The sequence below is a fragment of the Panthera uncia genome, chromosome C2 (genome assembly GCF_023721935.1).
Source record: "Panthera uncia isolate 11264 chromosome C2, Puncia_PCG_1.0, whole genome shotgun sequence".
Taxonomy (NCBI): Eukaryota; Metazoa; Chordata; class Mammalia; order Carnivora; family Felidae; genus Panthera; species Panthera uncia.
In genome coordinates this window covers 123,830,294-123,847,063 of record NC_064810.1, presented here as the reverse complement: position 1 = coordinate 123,847,063, position 16,770 = coordinate 123,830,294, and the positions used below count along the sequence as shown (strand labels likewise).

Here is a 16,770-nt window from a genome sequence, read left to right as displayed (position 1 = left end):
GACCCCATGACCCCGGGGTCATGACCAGAGGCAGAATCCAGAGTTGAGTGCTCAACTGACTGAGCCACTCAGACACTTCTTGCATTGGTATTGAAAAAAAAAAAAATTATATACTACACGGAAAGAATGGACATTTTTGTAATATTTTCAGTCAGGTACATAGCATAGCTCTTTATTTTTGAGATCTTATCTGATGTCAAATTAACAAAATGTTATGGTTTTCTTCACACTGATTTGGTACTTTTCTTATCGAATTCATTCCTATATATTTTTAAAGATAGAAATTTGACACTGATTTGAATAGCTTAATTTTATCTGTCTGCCTCTCTCCCCCTTTCTCTGTATACTTATTTATGTTAAAAGCCAAAAGATACGGGGATTATAGAGACAGACTTAGGTATAAATTAAAAGAGATTAAGCTTTAGAAGTTATATTGATTATTAAAAAATGGTCAATATCAATGAGAAGGAAAAGACATAATAAAATCCTGTCCTTTTTATTCTGTACTAAAATCATCCTGTATAATATAATGTATGGATATCTTAATGCAATCATTTTTTGGTTTTAACATTTTAATTGTCTTAGGAAAAACACATGAAGTTCAGCCTGTCTTAGGAAAGCCACATGAAATAGCTTCAGCTCTTCCATTTATACTCCTTGATTCAAATAAAAGGAAAAAAGCTTCCCACTCAATAAAACAACTAAGTTTCAATTTTTATGATTCTAGAATTTTATACTTTTTCACATTTGATAAAAGGAATGACAAGTTTGTCTATGAACTAAATGTATTTTCTTTTACTTATGAAGAAAATTTAGTTGTGTAGAAAATGAGGAGAGAGAACTTATCAAGTACAGAAACATTCCCCTACTCTGTATAAAAATCTTTAGTGTTTAAGAATAACCCAACCTTACAGTGTCCAATGACATTAATTTTGTTAGTTTATAATTTTGAATCATCTATTTAGACATGGTAAACTCAAAACAGTTACAATTTAATTGAAATTCCCTTTGAGATATGGCAGCCAAGCAAAATAAAAAAATTTGAAAGCATAACAAGCCATAAGTCACAGACAAGAGCCAAACAGCCACAGTGAGGGTAAGAAATGGGTAGCTGTTTGCACTATGAATTATCAGGTAACTATACAACTTTCTAAAGCTTCGGAAACCTCTTTGTACATTATCTCCATTTCCTCACTAATGTTTTATTCACATCACCTTGAACTGTGGCGTCTTTCCCTGACTACGATTGAAAAGAAATGCTTAAAAGTCACCAACAACCTAAATCACCACTAAAACTAATAATCTTTGCAGTTTTTCTTCTTCTCTGTAATATATGTTATTAACCCCAGGTCTCTTGAACATCCTTTTTACTGAGCTTCTATAGGGTATAATAATTTCTTACTACCTTTTTTATATAGCTTGCTAGAGGCTCTTAGTCTCTCTTGCCCTTCCTGCTTTTGTCCCCTAGCCACAATCTTTAAAACTCAGCCATGGGCTCTTTTTTTTTTTTTCTTTATAATTTATCTTCCTCTTCTATATTTTTATTATCATTTCCCATACAGACCATCATGGCAGTTTCCGAACTGGTCTTCTGCCTATTCCAAATGATGTTTGCAAATATCACTTTTCTTAAAATATGAATTGGATCATATCACTCCCATGTTTAAAATCTTTGCATGCCTATTACTTAGAATGAACTAAATAAATCTCCTTACAAGCTAAAATGTTCTACATTATCTGGCTTCTGCCTGTATCTCATCTTGTGCCATTGGTTCACTACACTCTAGCTATTGTAGCTACTGAAACACAGTATCATTCATGCTTCAGATCCTCTGTAATTGCTATCTACCCTACCTAGGAGGCTCTCTTTTGATACTTCCCATGGCTAGCCTCCTCATCCTTCAGATTCTTTTTTTTTTTTAATATTTGTGTGTGTGTGTGTGTGTGTGTGTTTGTGTGTGTGTGTGTGTGTGTGTGTGAGAGAGAGAGAGAGAGAGAGAGAGAGAGAGAGAGAGAGAGAAAACATGAGCAGGGGAGGGGCAGAGAGAAAGGGAGACACAGAATCAATTCAAAGCAGGCTCCAGGCTCCAAGCTGTCAGCACAGAGCCCGATGTGGGGCTTGAACCCATGAACTGTGAGATCATGACCTAAGCGAAAGTCAGGTGCCTGACTGACTGAGCCACCCAGGCACCCCCTCATCCTTCAGTTTCTTGACTCACAGGTGGCCTCCTCAGCAAATTCTTCCTTTAGGGATTCAATCTGAAGATGGACCCCTCATAATATTATCATCCATCACACTTATTAACTCCTAAATTATTCTTTTACTTGGTTTTGATCTGCCTTCGTTAAGAGAATGTAAACTTCTTATGGGCAGTGAGCTGACCTTGCTCAGGAATTCACCCTGGGTGCTTAGTGTTACAGTTAGAATACAGAAGGTGGTTAATAAATATTTTAAAATTATAAATAAATTAATGATTCCTGCTTTGAAGAATTCTATTTGCCCATATATACTTTATCCAGTACCTAGATACTAGAATTCTACTAGCAGAAATGACCACAGAAGATTATCTACACTAGATTTTTTGGGATTTTCTTTTTAACAGATGAAGAAGCAGAAAACCACATAAGTCAAATGACTTAGTTATGGTTTTGTTACCTGGCTACCTGTTACCCAGGCCCTCATATTATACTAAAAATTTATCCAGTAATTTGATTTTGCTAAGACGCGCGCGCGCGCACACACACACACACACACACACACACACACACACACATCAACAAAACACCACCACCACCATCACCACCACAACTTGACCCTTAAAAACACCATGAGGCATTCTTTAGGATATGATGATTTAAACTGCTATTGTAAATCTTTTTTTTTTTTTTTAATTTTTTTTTAACGTTTATTTATTTTTGAGACAGAGAGAAACAGATCATGAACGGGGGAGGGGCAGAGAGAGAGGGAGACACAGAATCGGAAGCAGGCTCCAGGCTCTGAGCCATCAGCCCAGAGCCCGACGTGGGGCTCGAACTCACGGACCGTGAGATCATGACCTGAGCTGAAGTCGGACGCTTAACCGACTGAACCACCCAGGCGCCCCTGCTATTGTAAATCTTTAACAATGTGTCTGTTTCCCCAAATTTCAGTCCTCTGTCTCCAACTGTTAACTGAACTTTCATCCACTGTCATACTCCACCTACCTAAAACATAACTTAATTTCTAATCACTCTCAAAAATAAAGGTTACTAGTGGTATTTTGTTATCAGAAAATACAGCTAAATACTAGCAAAGAAGATTGCTTTGGATGCCATTCCATGCCTGAGCTAGTATGTGGCACAGCATGCATGTGAACAAATGTGTGAAAAAAGTGGGGTCATGATATAGATACAGTTTTGTGCTTGTTATTCATAATCTCTTCAGCCTTGCCTTCACATCCTAAAACTTTGGTTCACTTAAAAACTTTTTTCCGGGGCGCCTGGGTGGAAAGATGTCACAAAACATCTAAGAGTACATTATTTCAACAAGATAAATCCATGCAAAACACCTTGACAACTGACATAGTAATTACTATTGACTGACTGACATATCTTATTTAAATGAGTAAAAGGTTAAAAGTACCAAAGCATAGCACTTTGTCTATTCTTTCCATAATTTATATTCCTCTGCTTCCCTTCTTCTCCTTGGAAATAACCTTATAGAGCATGGGATGACAAAAAGAAAAAACAACAAGTTCTAACCCACTCTGATAATACGCTGATTCTATGGAAACAGTCAAGGGTAAAAAAATGAATGGAACGTACTACTATATAGTATGGCAGGCACTTTGCTCAAGTGTTGACTAGACTGTATTTTATTAGAGAAAATGGTAAGATTCACTAGAAACAGAATGCATAAAGTCAGTGAATGTAGCAGGAACCCGTGTAAGTAAAATAAAGAGAAAATTTTGGAGTAATGTTGAGAATTTGACCTAGTGAAACTAGTTGGACCATCAATTTTGAAATAGGGCCATCTTCTTAACAAGGATATCCAGGGAGAAAAACACATGAGAATAAAGTAAATTATAAAGTAGGGTCAAATATACTATAATTACCTGCACCTTATAGAAGGTCTGGGAAAATCTGGGGAAGGATTTTTGTTACAGATTAAGAATGAGGTTGTGAGGCAAATATTTGTTTAAACGAGGCAATGTGAGCCACTTTACTGGAGTGTATTTGTATATGATGCATACCTGTTGTTTCTCTCACTGAATTTGTTAAAGTCAGAGTAGATAATGCCAATTAGCATCACTGCTTAGAAAGAACACCAGGGGATGATCACTTTCCTAGTGACCTGTTCAGGTAGTCTATTGCAGGAGATGGCTCATTTTATTCTTATATCCCAGAGGGCTGAACCACACAGAAAAAAAAAAAAAAAAAAAAAATAGGGGAAACAGAAGAGGAAATCAAAAGTATACTATCTTATTTAATCCTCACAAAACCCACATAAGATATGTAAAGAAAATAACCTCTGTATTATGAAGAAAAAGAAGCTAACAATCAGAAAAAAAATGAGAATTCTAGTGACAAAAGAGAAGAGTTAAAAATCTGAATGTATTTCTTTTGATTCTGAAGTCCATGTTTGGTTCACCCCAAGTGTCACTTATATCAAAGTGTCCATATTCCAGGTCTGTTGTATGGATTAAGTAAAACAGCAGTTCTTTAAAGTATTATCATGGGTTAGTTTGAAAAACAAACCATTTGTAGGAAAAAGCATTTCTAGTTTTAAGGAGCTCATATTCATATAAGCTTTTAGAATTAGAATATAAATACCTTATTAAATATACATATCCATTTTGCTGTTCATATTAATTATTTAACATGTAGTAAGATACATACTTCAGAAATTTTCATATAACAATTATTTCTATTTCTTGAAACTAGGTAAATGACTTTATTTTTTATTTCCTGGTTTTAATATTTAAGAAAATATAACAAAAGGGGATGGCTCTAGTCTAATTAAATCCTTATGTGTCAAAGCCTTTTCCAAATTCACACATAAATACAGTAAAATTCTAGGGGCACATTTTTTTTTTTTTATATGAAGTACATCAGTATTTTGTGTCTCAAATCAGCATAAAGAAAACTTTTTTGAGTATTACACAACACATGGATTTTTAAAAACTGTGCAGCATGGTAGCAGTCTTAATCTAGAACGATGTTATAAACTCTAAAAACTATAGAGATGTTATAAACTCTATAAACTATAGAGATATTCTCACTTGTTAGAGGAAATAAACTGTTCTCTTTGCAAAAAAGACACATAGTGTGCTTACATATATTTAATTTTAAGAAGTGACCTATACAGGATGGTATGATTATTCATGAAAACCCCAAACACCATGTAAATCAACTTGTCAAAATACTATACCTTCCTCTCCTTGAACAGGTTCTTCTAATAGCAACTCTGTCATACATTCCCAGTCTTTCAATAGTTCTTGAGAGCTCTCCCACAAACTGTCCACCAAGTAGGCTGCATGTTCATGTAACTAAAAATAACAAATCAACTGTGACTGAAGAACATTTAATGAAGAAACTACTAATAATATTTCAATTTGATAAACCATTTTCTTCATAATTGAAATGGCTTGGTCACAATATTTCCAAGAGCCACTTAGAAAACAATAAACATATTTGTATGTCATTGTAAATAATGGGGATGCAGTATGAAGACTTGATAATTTTTTGTTTTTTCCAGTAGTAAGGTTAAGGATCTATCTCCTAGTCCAACGGCATCATTTATAGATGAGGAAACTGAAAGTATAACTATTAAACAGAATTCCTGAAATTATAAATTAGATCAAGGTCACTTTTCATTATTCTTGATTTGTTTCTAGAACTAGCTTTTTTTAAAAAAGGAGATATATTCCTTTCTCCCAGAATTCCATTTGAAAATTTGGTGTCAGAATTACTTACTTTACATCTCTCATCTTGGTCAAGGTCAAAATGTTATGTTAAGCTACTGTATTTCTTTTCTTTCGTATTGTAATTTCCATTTAACTCAATGCATTCCCATCTCACCCCAAACCAATTTTTTGCTGCTCGTTACTCTTGACAATCTTCTTTGGAATCTATGTTTCCACAGTAACAAACACTCTCATGTTCCTCATCAAACACTTCACAGTATACTCTCTACCACTTGTTAGTTATTACACCATGAAGAATATTACTCAAAAAGCTCCTCAGAGAAGGTAAGTAGAGATGTTGGTGTTGTTCTGATTTCTGCTACTACAACTAACTTCTCCACCCTTATTGTAAAAATGTTCTTCCACCCTTGAGGCTCATGACATCCAGCGAAGCCCAAACTAGTTTCTTGTTAAAACTAATTTAATACATTGAGACCAATATTAAAAAAAAAAAAATAGAAAAGAGTATATAGCACATATAAAGTTTAAGTACTATTTCATACAATTCTTACTTCAGTTTTATGTGCTTGTACTAGTGAGAGACAATAGTTTTCACATCACGAATACTGGTCCCAAAATGTATGAAAGTGTCCTTTCTAGATGTACTGGTTGTTTGCTGATATACTGGCATAACTGAGAAGTGAGCTGGTTTTCTTCCTCACTCCTAATTCTATCATTAATTCTTCTATGTGCATTTTGATGATATATTTAAAGTTCTGCTTCATTTGCACTCCTTAATTCTATACTTCATTTCCATCGTATTTCAAATCTTCCATTCCTCAAATGCCTCAGGAAAGCCACACATAAATATGCACATGCATATGCACACACAGTTTTCCAATGATTTTCTCCAGAGTAGATAATACTTATTACCATCTCTGCTTAGAAAGAACACAGGCAAAAGTTTACAGCAAGATACATTCAAACTTTCCAAATTTACATATCTTAGAAAACTATTCCTAGGCCATCAGTAACATCATTCCAACAATGACAGGTACAAGTGGTGTACAACCTGGTTTCAAAAATGAAAATTAGCAGCAGAAAACAGAAAAATCAATCATTTTGAAGTTGTAGCTATTAAAACCTATCCTGGAATGGAGTTATTATTTAAGGGTACAGAGTTTCAGTTCAGGAAGATTTTTAAAAAGTTCTAGAGATGGATGGCATTGATAGATGCACAGTCATGTAACCGTACTTAATGCCAATGAACTATACACTTCAAAATAGTTAAAATAATAGATTTTATTGTCTACTTCATCACAATTAACTCCTCCCCCATGTTCAATAAACTTGCTTTTATGCCTATGTGCACGTTACATACGTCTGTAAAACAGGTGTAAAAAAGATTCACAATTATATTTTTGGTGGATTAGACCTTCAATACATATAAAACCTTTCTCTTAATATATTTGGTTCTCAATTCTGGCTTATCTTATATGATACTGTCTCCCCAGCCTTCTTTAAGCATTTGTTAATTATATCTAGCCTTTATTCAGCTTGTTTACTTCCTGTGTTTATTTGTGTTTACTTCCTGTGTTTACTTCCTGTGTTGATTGTTTTAAAAACAATACTTTTCGTTTTATTTCACCCTAAATGACAATCTGCCTTTTATAAAGCATGTTAATCCAATTATACATTTACTGAGATAACTGATATTGGAAATTCTCCTGGCAACTGATTCCCTGTGCTCTACTGATGACATTTTCTTGTCTTATCTGTGCTTTTTTCAGTTTATTTTCTAACGTCTATTTTCCATCACTAAGGTCGCTAACACATTTATTTACTTCTCTTCATTTAAGTTGACATTACACTCCCACATTTTAAGAATAATTTTAGGTATTTGCCTTAAGTTTCACTATCATATATTTAGGTTTAGTTTTAGTTTTTTTCAGATTTATTTGCTCACCAATGTTACTAACATTTCTTATTTTCCTTTTCGTGTATTTGGTTTTTTATTTTTCTAGAAAACATCCTCAAGCAATACTCTGTATATAGGGTCATGGGTAGTAAACATTTTAACTGCCTGTCCTTAGATTAGTTCCTCTTCTCTATTCTCTCCACAGAACTCCTAACTAGATGATAAAACTTAATCTGTACTACCTGTCTTTTAATTTCCTTCTCACAATTCTTTTGTTCCATCTTCTGGAAAAATCCCATGGTTTAATCTATAGTCAATCTTTGACTAGGTTCATGTGGGCCATTTAATGAGCTGCTTCACCTCTAAATTTTGGAAATCATGTTTTTAAGTTCTATGAACTCCCCTCCTCTTTCATAATAACCTCTTACATTCAGGGGAATTAATCAAAAACTTTCATCAATATGTTGGGTTTTATGCTTGCTCAAGTTTCAGTGATTCTTGGTTGCTAGTTCATGTAATGTTAATACTTCAGACTCAAGAATAATGGTAGCTAGAATCCCTTTCTTAAGTCTGATTGCAAGGTCCTGGGTTCCTTGGTTGTACAGGGGAAGTGAAAAGAGAGAACCTAGAATCTATAATCGGGCAGCCTTTTCCCTCTAACCTGTAGGTATGCAATGTCTTTTGAATGCCAAAGTTCCCTGTTCCTCCTGGTGGCTGTAAATTATCTGGGGCATACATCAGCTCCTTTGTTCTCAGGAGGTCCACATCCCAAATATACTTGTAAAGTGAAGAATAAGCTCAACTAAAGGCAGCCACTTAATTACTACCTATAGCTTAATCCTTTTACTAGCCTGTTCTGCTCTGACCTTTGCTTTATTTCAGATATCTACCAGGAAATCTCTAAAAATTTCCCTCTAATTTTGTGCCTTGTATGGGACTCCGGGTTATTTAACTCTAATAGAATTCATAATAACGTACTTTATAGCTTCCACAAATTCCTCACAGTTCTTTCATCTTGAGATATTCAGCATGAAGTTTTCAGGTGAATGAGTTGTTGGCACAATTCAAGGCTTTAAATAGTATAATTCTATTACCATTGGCATTTTAAAAAATGATTTCTCTATGCCTTGAACCACAGCATATTAAAACTTAGCTCAGGTATATATGTTGTCATTGTTCCAGAAATTTTTTTGTATGTGATAGCCAATACTCTCAATGTAGTTGCTAACTTCTTTGACAATTTCCTTATCTTTTTGATTAGTTAAGATGGTGGCTTAGTAGAACCCTTCTGTTAACACCAGTAACTACTTCTTGCAAACTGAATGTGTATACTGGAAGGACATGACAATGTGTTGGCCCATTTTCTGATTATGACTTTCAAATTCACCAATATTAGCAACAATAATTAGTATAACATGATCAGTCAGGAATTAGTTTGACATAATGTTTATGATACAGTCTCTCTGTCTTGGGGCATCTGTGAAGACCACATAACTTGCTAGTTTCAAATCTCCTCAAGAATACCACGTAAGTCCATGTCTGATAAAAAAAAATTCTAACATGGCCAGTAAAAGCTTGTAATCATCTTTCAGACACTTTATACCAAGGATCTATTGGTAGTGAAAGATAAAGCTATCGAAAGGAAGGCCTTGAAGCGTTCTCAATGGCTATAAAAAATCCTGGGAATAAAAAGCATGTGGAGCACTAACAATGAAACAAAAATAAATTTTCTAAAAATAGTTTCTGGTATCATAATTTTATAAAAACAGCATGAAAATCAAGTATCTGGAAGCATACTTCAGGAAGCATTCTTCAGGAATTAGATTTAAAAAAAGGTAACTCTATAAAGAGTCACTGTGTATCAAAATAATTAAAATTACATTTAAATTTATTTATAAATTATATGTAACATATAAATTAAGATTATATATAAAATTATATCTATATCAAGGTGGATTTTACTCTTCTATATCTGAGTGTAATTTATTTCATAGGTTCTCCTTTAAACCTATATGTAAGACAAATTAATCTCATTTCCCTGGTGAGTAATTACAATTTTCTGGGTACATTCTGATTCATCTTTAATTGGCTTCAAAATTACTCATAATATTTTAACTGAAATTTTCTCTGCCTGCTGACTTTTCTGCCAAGTAGTTAAATACAATAAGGAGTTCACTGTATAATGGAACCTTATTTTGATTCTTTTTATGAAAAATCATTCACAGTGCAAATAATTATCCCAAATTACTAAGCTTAAAATTCTAAATACTCTTATACGGGGTTTTATTCTCTGCTGAAATAGAGCCAGTTATTGTTGTATCTTGAATACATAAAAAAAAGTTATCATTCATGATCACTCTGTAGAGATTTCTTGGATATGTCAATAAATCTGTTAATTTTCTGTCTTAAATGACTGATATAATTAACTTCATCATTTCATATGCTTAGAAGGAGGGTGACCATCTTTCTGTATGTTATCTAGCAATGTCTTAGGCTATGCTAGTTGCTGTGGAATAATTATTAATAGCATTTTTGCCACTCTGAAAAGCCTCAGTTTCTATAGTAAGTTCTATGGTCACATTAGGAATCTGGACTTACCACATTCAAGTACTGATTGTCATTCATCTAAAATACACAAGGTATTTTATCATTGAAATCACTGAATGCTATAAAGGTTGTATTGGCTCTAAAATGTTACTTTCTGATACAGAAATAAAAGAAAATTAACAACTAGTTTAGACCTATCTCTTAATCTCCATTATTTCACCTGTAATTCATGGAAGCTACTCCATGGACTATAAACTTCTTTTAATTCAGTATTTTAGAATTCTATTACTAAAATGTCACTCTTGTCATCCAGTAAAAAAAAAAAGGAAAGCAATAGGATAATCCTTCCAGTTAATCCTAGTTAACTGACTAGTTAACTCATCTATAAGTTAGACTCATTCTTTTTTAATATTTTTTAAATGTTTATTTATTTTTAAGTGGGGGTCGAAGGGCAGAGAGAGAGGGGGACAAAGGATCTGAGGCAGGCTCTGCACTGACAGCAGAATGCCCAACGCGGGGCTTGAACTCATGAACTGAACTGTGAGATCATGACCTGAAACAAAGTCGGACGCTAACTGACTGAGCCACCCAGGTGCCCCTAAGTTGGATTCATTCTATGTTATGACTTCTAGGGTCTCTTGCAACTCCACTTTATATAAGTCTATTACTAAAATATTACTAATTAATGTGTTGTAGCAAAACAAAGAATAATTCAGAGTAGGACACCATCAGAATCCCACCCTAAGAGTATGGCTTTAACAAGCATCCAGCTCCAGGTGTACACTAGTTTTATAGGGCAAGAAGAAAGATTTTAACAAACAATGTTTCTTATGAAACAGAGGAGGACATAAAGAACATATTATGATTATGAACCAACTAAATAATAAATGATTTGCAGTCGTTCTGCAACTGAAAAGAATGCCATAGAGGAGTGGGAAATATATTTTAATCTTCTTACAACATTTCAGTAAACAGCGGCAAGCATAGGAATACAGTAATGCCACCTGAAAATAGAACAGTAATATACATTATAAATTACTGCTTTAATTAAAAAATGAAACTATAAAACTATAAAACTAAGTACTTATACCTTTTAAAATATCAAAAAGTCCTTGAGCTTTCAGAGATTTGAAAATTTTTCCTTCAATTAATAATCAAGATCAGTAGTCCAAATTATCATATATTCCTTAAACTTTTCAACAAATAGTTTAAATAGTATTTGCATAGATGCCTGTGTGGCTCAGTTGGTTAAGCGTTCAACTCCTGATTTGGGCTCAGGTCATGATCTCATGGTTCCTGAGACTGAGCCCTGAGTCGGGCTCTGCACTGACAATGCAGAGTCTGCTTGAGATTCTCTCTCTCCCCCAACCTATAAATAAATAAGCATTAAAAAAATATCATTTGCATATCTCATCCCTATCAATTTTTGAAACTATTGTTGTTATTAAAGTCAAATTTTCATACAGAACCTGATTTTCTGTTAATACTTTTAATCATGCTCCTTTAAAACCTATATGGCTAAAGGTATAACTTGAAATGGCCTATCACAAGGGTGATATTTACTGAGTATTTAGTGTTTTATCTTAAACCTTACAAGTATTTTGTATTTTACACCATTCTATATCTACACTTGCTTTGTTAAGAAAATGTTTTAAACCCTTACAACATAAAGTGTAGTCGGTCTCTGGACCAGAGGCATAAACAACATAAATATGCATCTAAAAATATTTAGAATATGCTACACCACACCCCAAAGCTACTGAATAGAACTGGTATGCTATTTAACAAGCTCCCCATGTAATTTCTATATGTATTTAAAACACTATTCCAAAAACATCCTTTACTCGAATGTAACTCTCCAGACGTTTTGTTTCTTTATTCATTTTCTGTTCATTTCAATTTGCTTAAAAAATATCAGTAACTCTTCTGCCCTGTTTTGCCCTAACTCCACTCATTCCATTGACACAGTTCCTAATTCTCTCTGATCTCAATTTTCATATAAGCTGCCTGTTTGTCTATTTCTCATTCCTACAGTTTCTTCAGTACTTTCAAATTTGAATAAGAATCTTTGAAGTATCTTACCTTCCTGGACATTTGACACAAACCAAAAATATTTTTCCAAGTAAAATTCAGGGTCCAAGATTTCTAGATTTTCTCCATTTTCTTTGTAATTCTGTTCCCACTCATTTCTAAGACAAGTAGTTTATTCATTCAGGAACTCTCTTTAGGTTTAGTTTACCATTCCCTCAGTGTCATACTAGCAGTAGGAAATATAGTTCTAATACCAAAGAGCATTTTAGTGGGCAAACCAAAGTTCACTTGTGGAAGCAGATTCTGATTGACACTACATTATGAATGTTAATTACAAAATTATTTAAGGATAACTGACATCAAAATGTCACATGGAAATACTGCTAATGGAGATTATAATCTTTCAATTAAAACATTTAAATTCATACTTTTATTTGTCTTTAAAAAATGTAATTTTCAAACAAGTTAGAACTAATTTACAACCTGACAATTTTCACAGGCTCTTTATATAATTTAAAAGCTACAGGCAGAAATTCAAGAAAAACAAAGAGGAACAACAAACAGGTATGCAGTACTATATTATAAAAGTTTAAAAACTGTTAGCCTCTATTCAGTGTTGACCCACACCTACATATGTACTCCTACAAAAGGCAGAATAGAGATTCTATAATCAGGAAATCCATGCAGGCAATTCTGTAAGAAACAGGCTTATTTTCATAGGATTGAAAAATAGCAATTAATTGCAATGAATTAAATGACAATTTTATTTAAAATTTAATCTAATACAAAAATAAAACAAAGAGCTATGTTAAAATTTACCTCACTTTCAAGAAAGAAAAGAACCAGCATTCTAATGAGGTTCCCATTTGGACTATTCCTTCCCCTCCTCTTTGCTAATGCTTCTTCTGCTTGTGGATCATGTCTGCTAAACAACCTAGAAATAAGTAACAAAACAAGAGTGTTACAAACCTGCATAGATATGCATTTTAGTCTTTTCCTTCACTGTGCAAATTATTTCAGTGTTAAAAAAAACAACCTATCAGAGATCAGGTTACTGATTTATTTCAAACCATGTAACTGATATTTTTATAGGCTAAAAAATGGTTAGATCTAAAGAATTTTGTACAATTCAATCATATATACACTGTAAAAGGAAGCTTTTTAACTTACCAGTATTCAAGTATTTATGAAAAATATAAACTGTTTTATCCTATATGATACTAGAATATATAATTTTAAATAGTCCTATTTTCTTAAATATTAATTTCAGAGTCAGGTTATTAAAGAATTTAACCAAATTTTCTATCAACAATTATAAAAATTCACACTTGTAACAATTGTTTCTAGCATTCTTTTCAGCTCATTACCTAAAAACAGTACTAACTACAGAATAAAATGACATAAACTGGAAATTTTAAAAAATATCACTTAGTGACAAAACTTCTAAAATATGATGAAAATATTACTTGAAATTTTTCATTGGCTATTAAGATTTATTCTAAAAAAAACCTTAAGGACTGCTATAGGTGCCTTATTCCCAGGCATTGCTCTAGCTAAATGGGATATAACAGTGAACAAAGACAAACTTCCTATTCTCACTGAGCTCTCACTCTAATGGACAGAAATAAATAGTAGGTAAATATATGCTATCTCAGGTGTTATAAGGAAAAACAAAACAGTAGAAATAGGGATAGAGTGTATGATGGTTTAATTATGGAAATTACAGTGGGCCTTTCAGATGAGAGGCTAAATAACTGAATAAAGAGAATAATTTCATATAACATAAAAAGAAACCAATCTCAAGCAGAAAATGAGTACAGAATAACATAAAAATAAACCAATCTCAAGCAGAAAATGAGTACAGAGAAATTGAGTTTTGGGGGAGAAGGGAAGGGGAAGCTATATGGCAGGGGGAAAAGATTAGAGCATTACTTTGAAGCTACATCAGCATAGCTATCAGACTGGTTTAAGAGAAAGTTCTGTTTGCTTGGGTGGCCTTCAGAGGAAAGAATAAATGGGAAAAAAATGAGGGTCCTTTATAACTAAAATGTACAAAATTAGATAATTATATCAGGTACTGAGGAATTAACCTAATTTTTCTAAAACTAAATTATAGACTTTTGATGACATTAAAGTACTCATTTCAGATATGTTTTACTAATTTATGGATGTATGGTTAACCTTGTGTATAAGCTTATAAACTAAGCTGCAAAACAGACTAAATGTGTATGTGCATGCATGCATATTTTCTTCTAAACTTAATCATAGAACTCCTGGGGCTATTCTACAGCTTACTTGTTAAGATTTTAAAGATCACAATATTAAATGATGGGAGAATGCTCAAAGACATCATTAAGAATCAAAAGTTCTCAAACTGTATCTCCAGAGCAAGGGCATAGAACAAGCTTTGAGTGAACCTTCCATTTGAATAGGAATTGGCTTCATTTTCACAAAGAAATAAGAAATAACAAAGGCTTATTACACTTGTGGCTTTTAATGTAGAACATTCCAATTTTAAACTTTTTACCAAGTATTTCAAACTTAGCAAAATACAATGTAGATAAAATAAGATATATCAAAGGGTCTTTCTGACACAAGTGCTGCCAGTTTATGGCCTCTATTCTGTAGAGAACCAAACAACCTCTATAATGTATTTTTTCACAGAAACTATAAAAGCAATAAATTCTAAAAACACAAAGCTTTTTGAAAAGTAAAGTAGAGAACAGACGCTAATGAGAATATAACAGTCCTGGAAAAGGAAGAAAAGTTAAGACTATAGTACACCCTTGATATTTGTGACAGACAACACCTCAAGATAAATATGGAAAGAGAACGGTTCTATTAGCCATAGATGTCACAGTCAGTGGCAAATTCAATATATTACTTTAAAAAAAGTCATGCTTGAAAAATCTGGACATTCTTCCTTACTTTCATTACCAGCATGTACTAGTAGCCAACTTCTGTCTTAAAGAAAGATTTTTCACATAGAAATAACTTTTCCCACTTTGAGAAGTACCAGTGAGTACACAACAGTTTGTTGCTGCAGCACTGAGATGCAGATGCTGAATGGAGGGCTAGGCCTGCTCATTATGAAAGTTAATCACCCATGCACAACAGATGCCTGGTGCATGATTTATATCTGTGCTTAGCATAATCACAAATTACTACATGTAGTAGACTTTTGGGGTTCACCTGCCAATGATCAAAGTCACTAAGTTAAATCTATGAACGAAAAAACAAAAACAAAGTAAAACACAGCCCCCTCCCAAATATGTTTATACTTTAAGAGTGATTTACTAATAAATTATAGAACATACAGTAGGCCACCATCAAAATGTATTGCATAAGAACAATTATACTCATAAAATCTCATTAGCTCAAGCCTTTTCAGTAGTAAGATAAAAGTTTTGCTTTTTAATTAAACCGCAACTGTATAGCTTTCAGAATCACTATAAATTACTGGTCAAAATAATCTTCACCCCCATAGAAAAAGTGAAAAAAAAAACATGAAAAGTTGGAAGGCATTTTGAAGGTGATTTTAGATTACAAATGTTGAGAAGGTGATGAGAACTAAGAATTTTAAGAGAGGGGGGGGAAAAAAAACCCTGGTGAAATGAAATATAAATTATAAACTTCATGTGGAGCTTTTATAAACTTCATGCACTTCCCCAATCTCCACTCACACCTCTAGCTGAGAACCATCCTTTTAGATTTCAGGGAAAAGGAGTATGTCACAAGGGACATCATTCTTATGCGGATCTGATTCGTGATATGCACATAAGGTTGTAAGAAAATTATAGTCCCCAGAATTTGAAGTGGCCACTTGTAGCACTGTTTTTAGTCACTATTACTTTCTTCCACTAACTCTAAAACAACAACAAAACAAAATGCAAAATTAGAAACTGTTTTCAAAGATCATTAACTCACTTTTTGTGAAGGAATTCTCCAGCTGCCACAGCAACAGGGCGATGTGCTGAGTACACCAAATGGTAAACATTTTCACAGTCTTCATTGGAAAGAGCTTCTTCACTTCCACTGAAAAATTCAGAAAGCAACATCTGAGCCAAAATAAATGTTTACTTTCAGTTCTATCTTTACTTAAATTTTGTAAAGTTCATAAAAACTCAATGCATACTGACTTTATTTTTGTCTCTTTTAATCTTACTTTGAAAGTATATTTCTCTTTCATTATAAAATATACCTAATCATCATTATGTAAAATTCAGAAAATACAGATAAAATAAGAAAATAAAATGTCCACATTTCTTTCCACACATAGACACCCATGGTACATACACCTTGGGATATAGCAGCCCACATTAGCTAAATTTCTTTAAATGTGCCTAACATTTTTGTTGACAGGCACTAGGAATATATCTGTCCATTTCA

General features: G+C 33.2%; 1 protein-coding gene across 2 annotated transcripts in view; it reads right to left on the bottom strand.

Moving 5' to 3' along the window:
* The window catches only part of STAG1 (stromal antigen 1), a 402,070-nt gene that overhangs the window by 85,106 nt on the left and 300,194 nt on the right, over positions 1–16,770 (bottom strand). For both annotated transcript variants that reach the window (XM_049628788.1, XM_049628789.1), the window contains 3 exons: positions 16,309–16,416; positions 13,201–13,315; positions 5,411–5,528 (listed from right to left, as the gene is read on the bottom strand). In XM_049628788.1, coding sequence (XP_049484745.1) covers positions 5,411–5,528; positions 13,201–13,315; positions 16,309–16,416 — 341 coding nt within the window. The remainder of the gene's footprint in view (positions 1–5,410; positions 5,529–13,200; positions 13,316–16,308; positions 16,417–16,770) is intronic.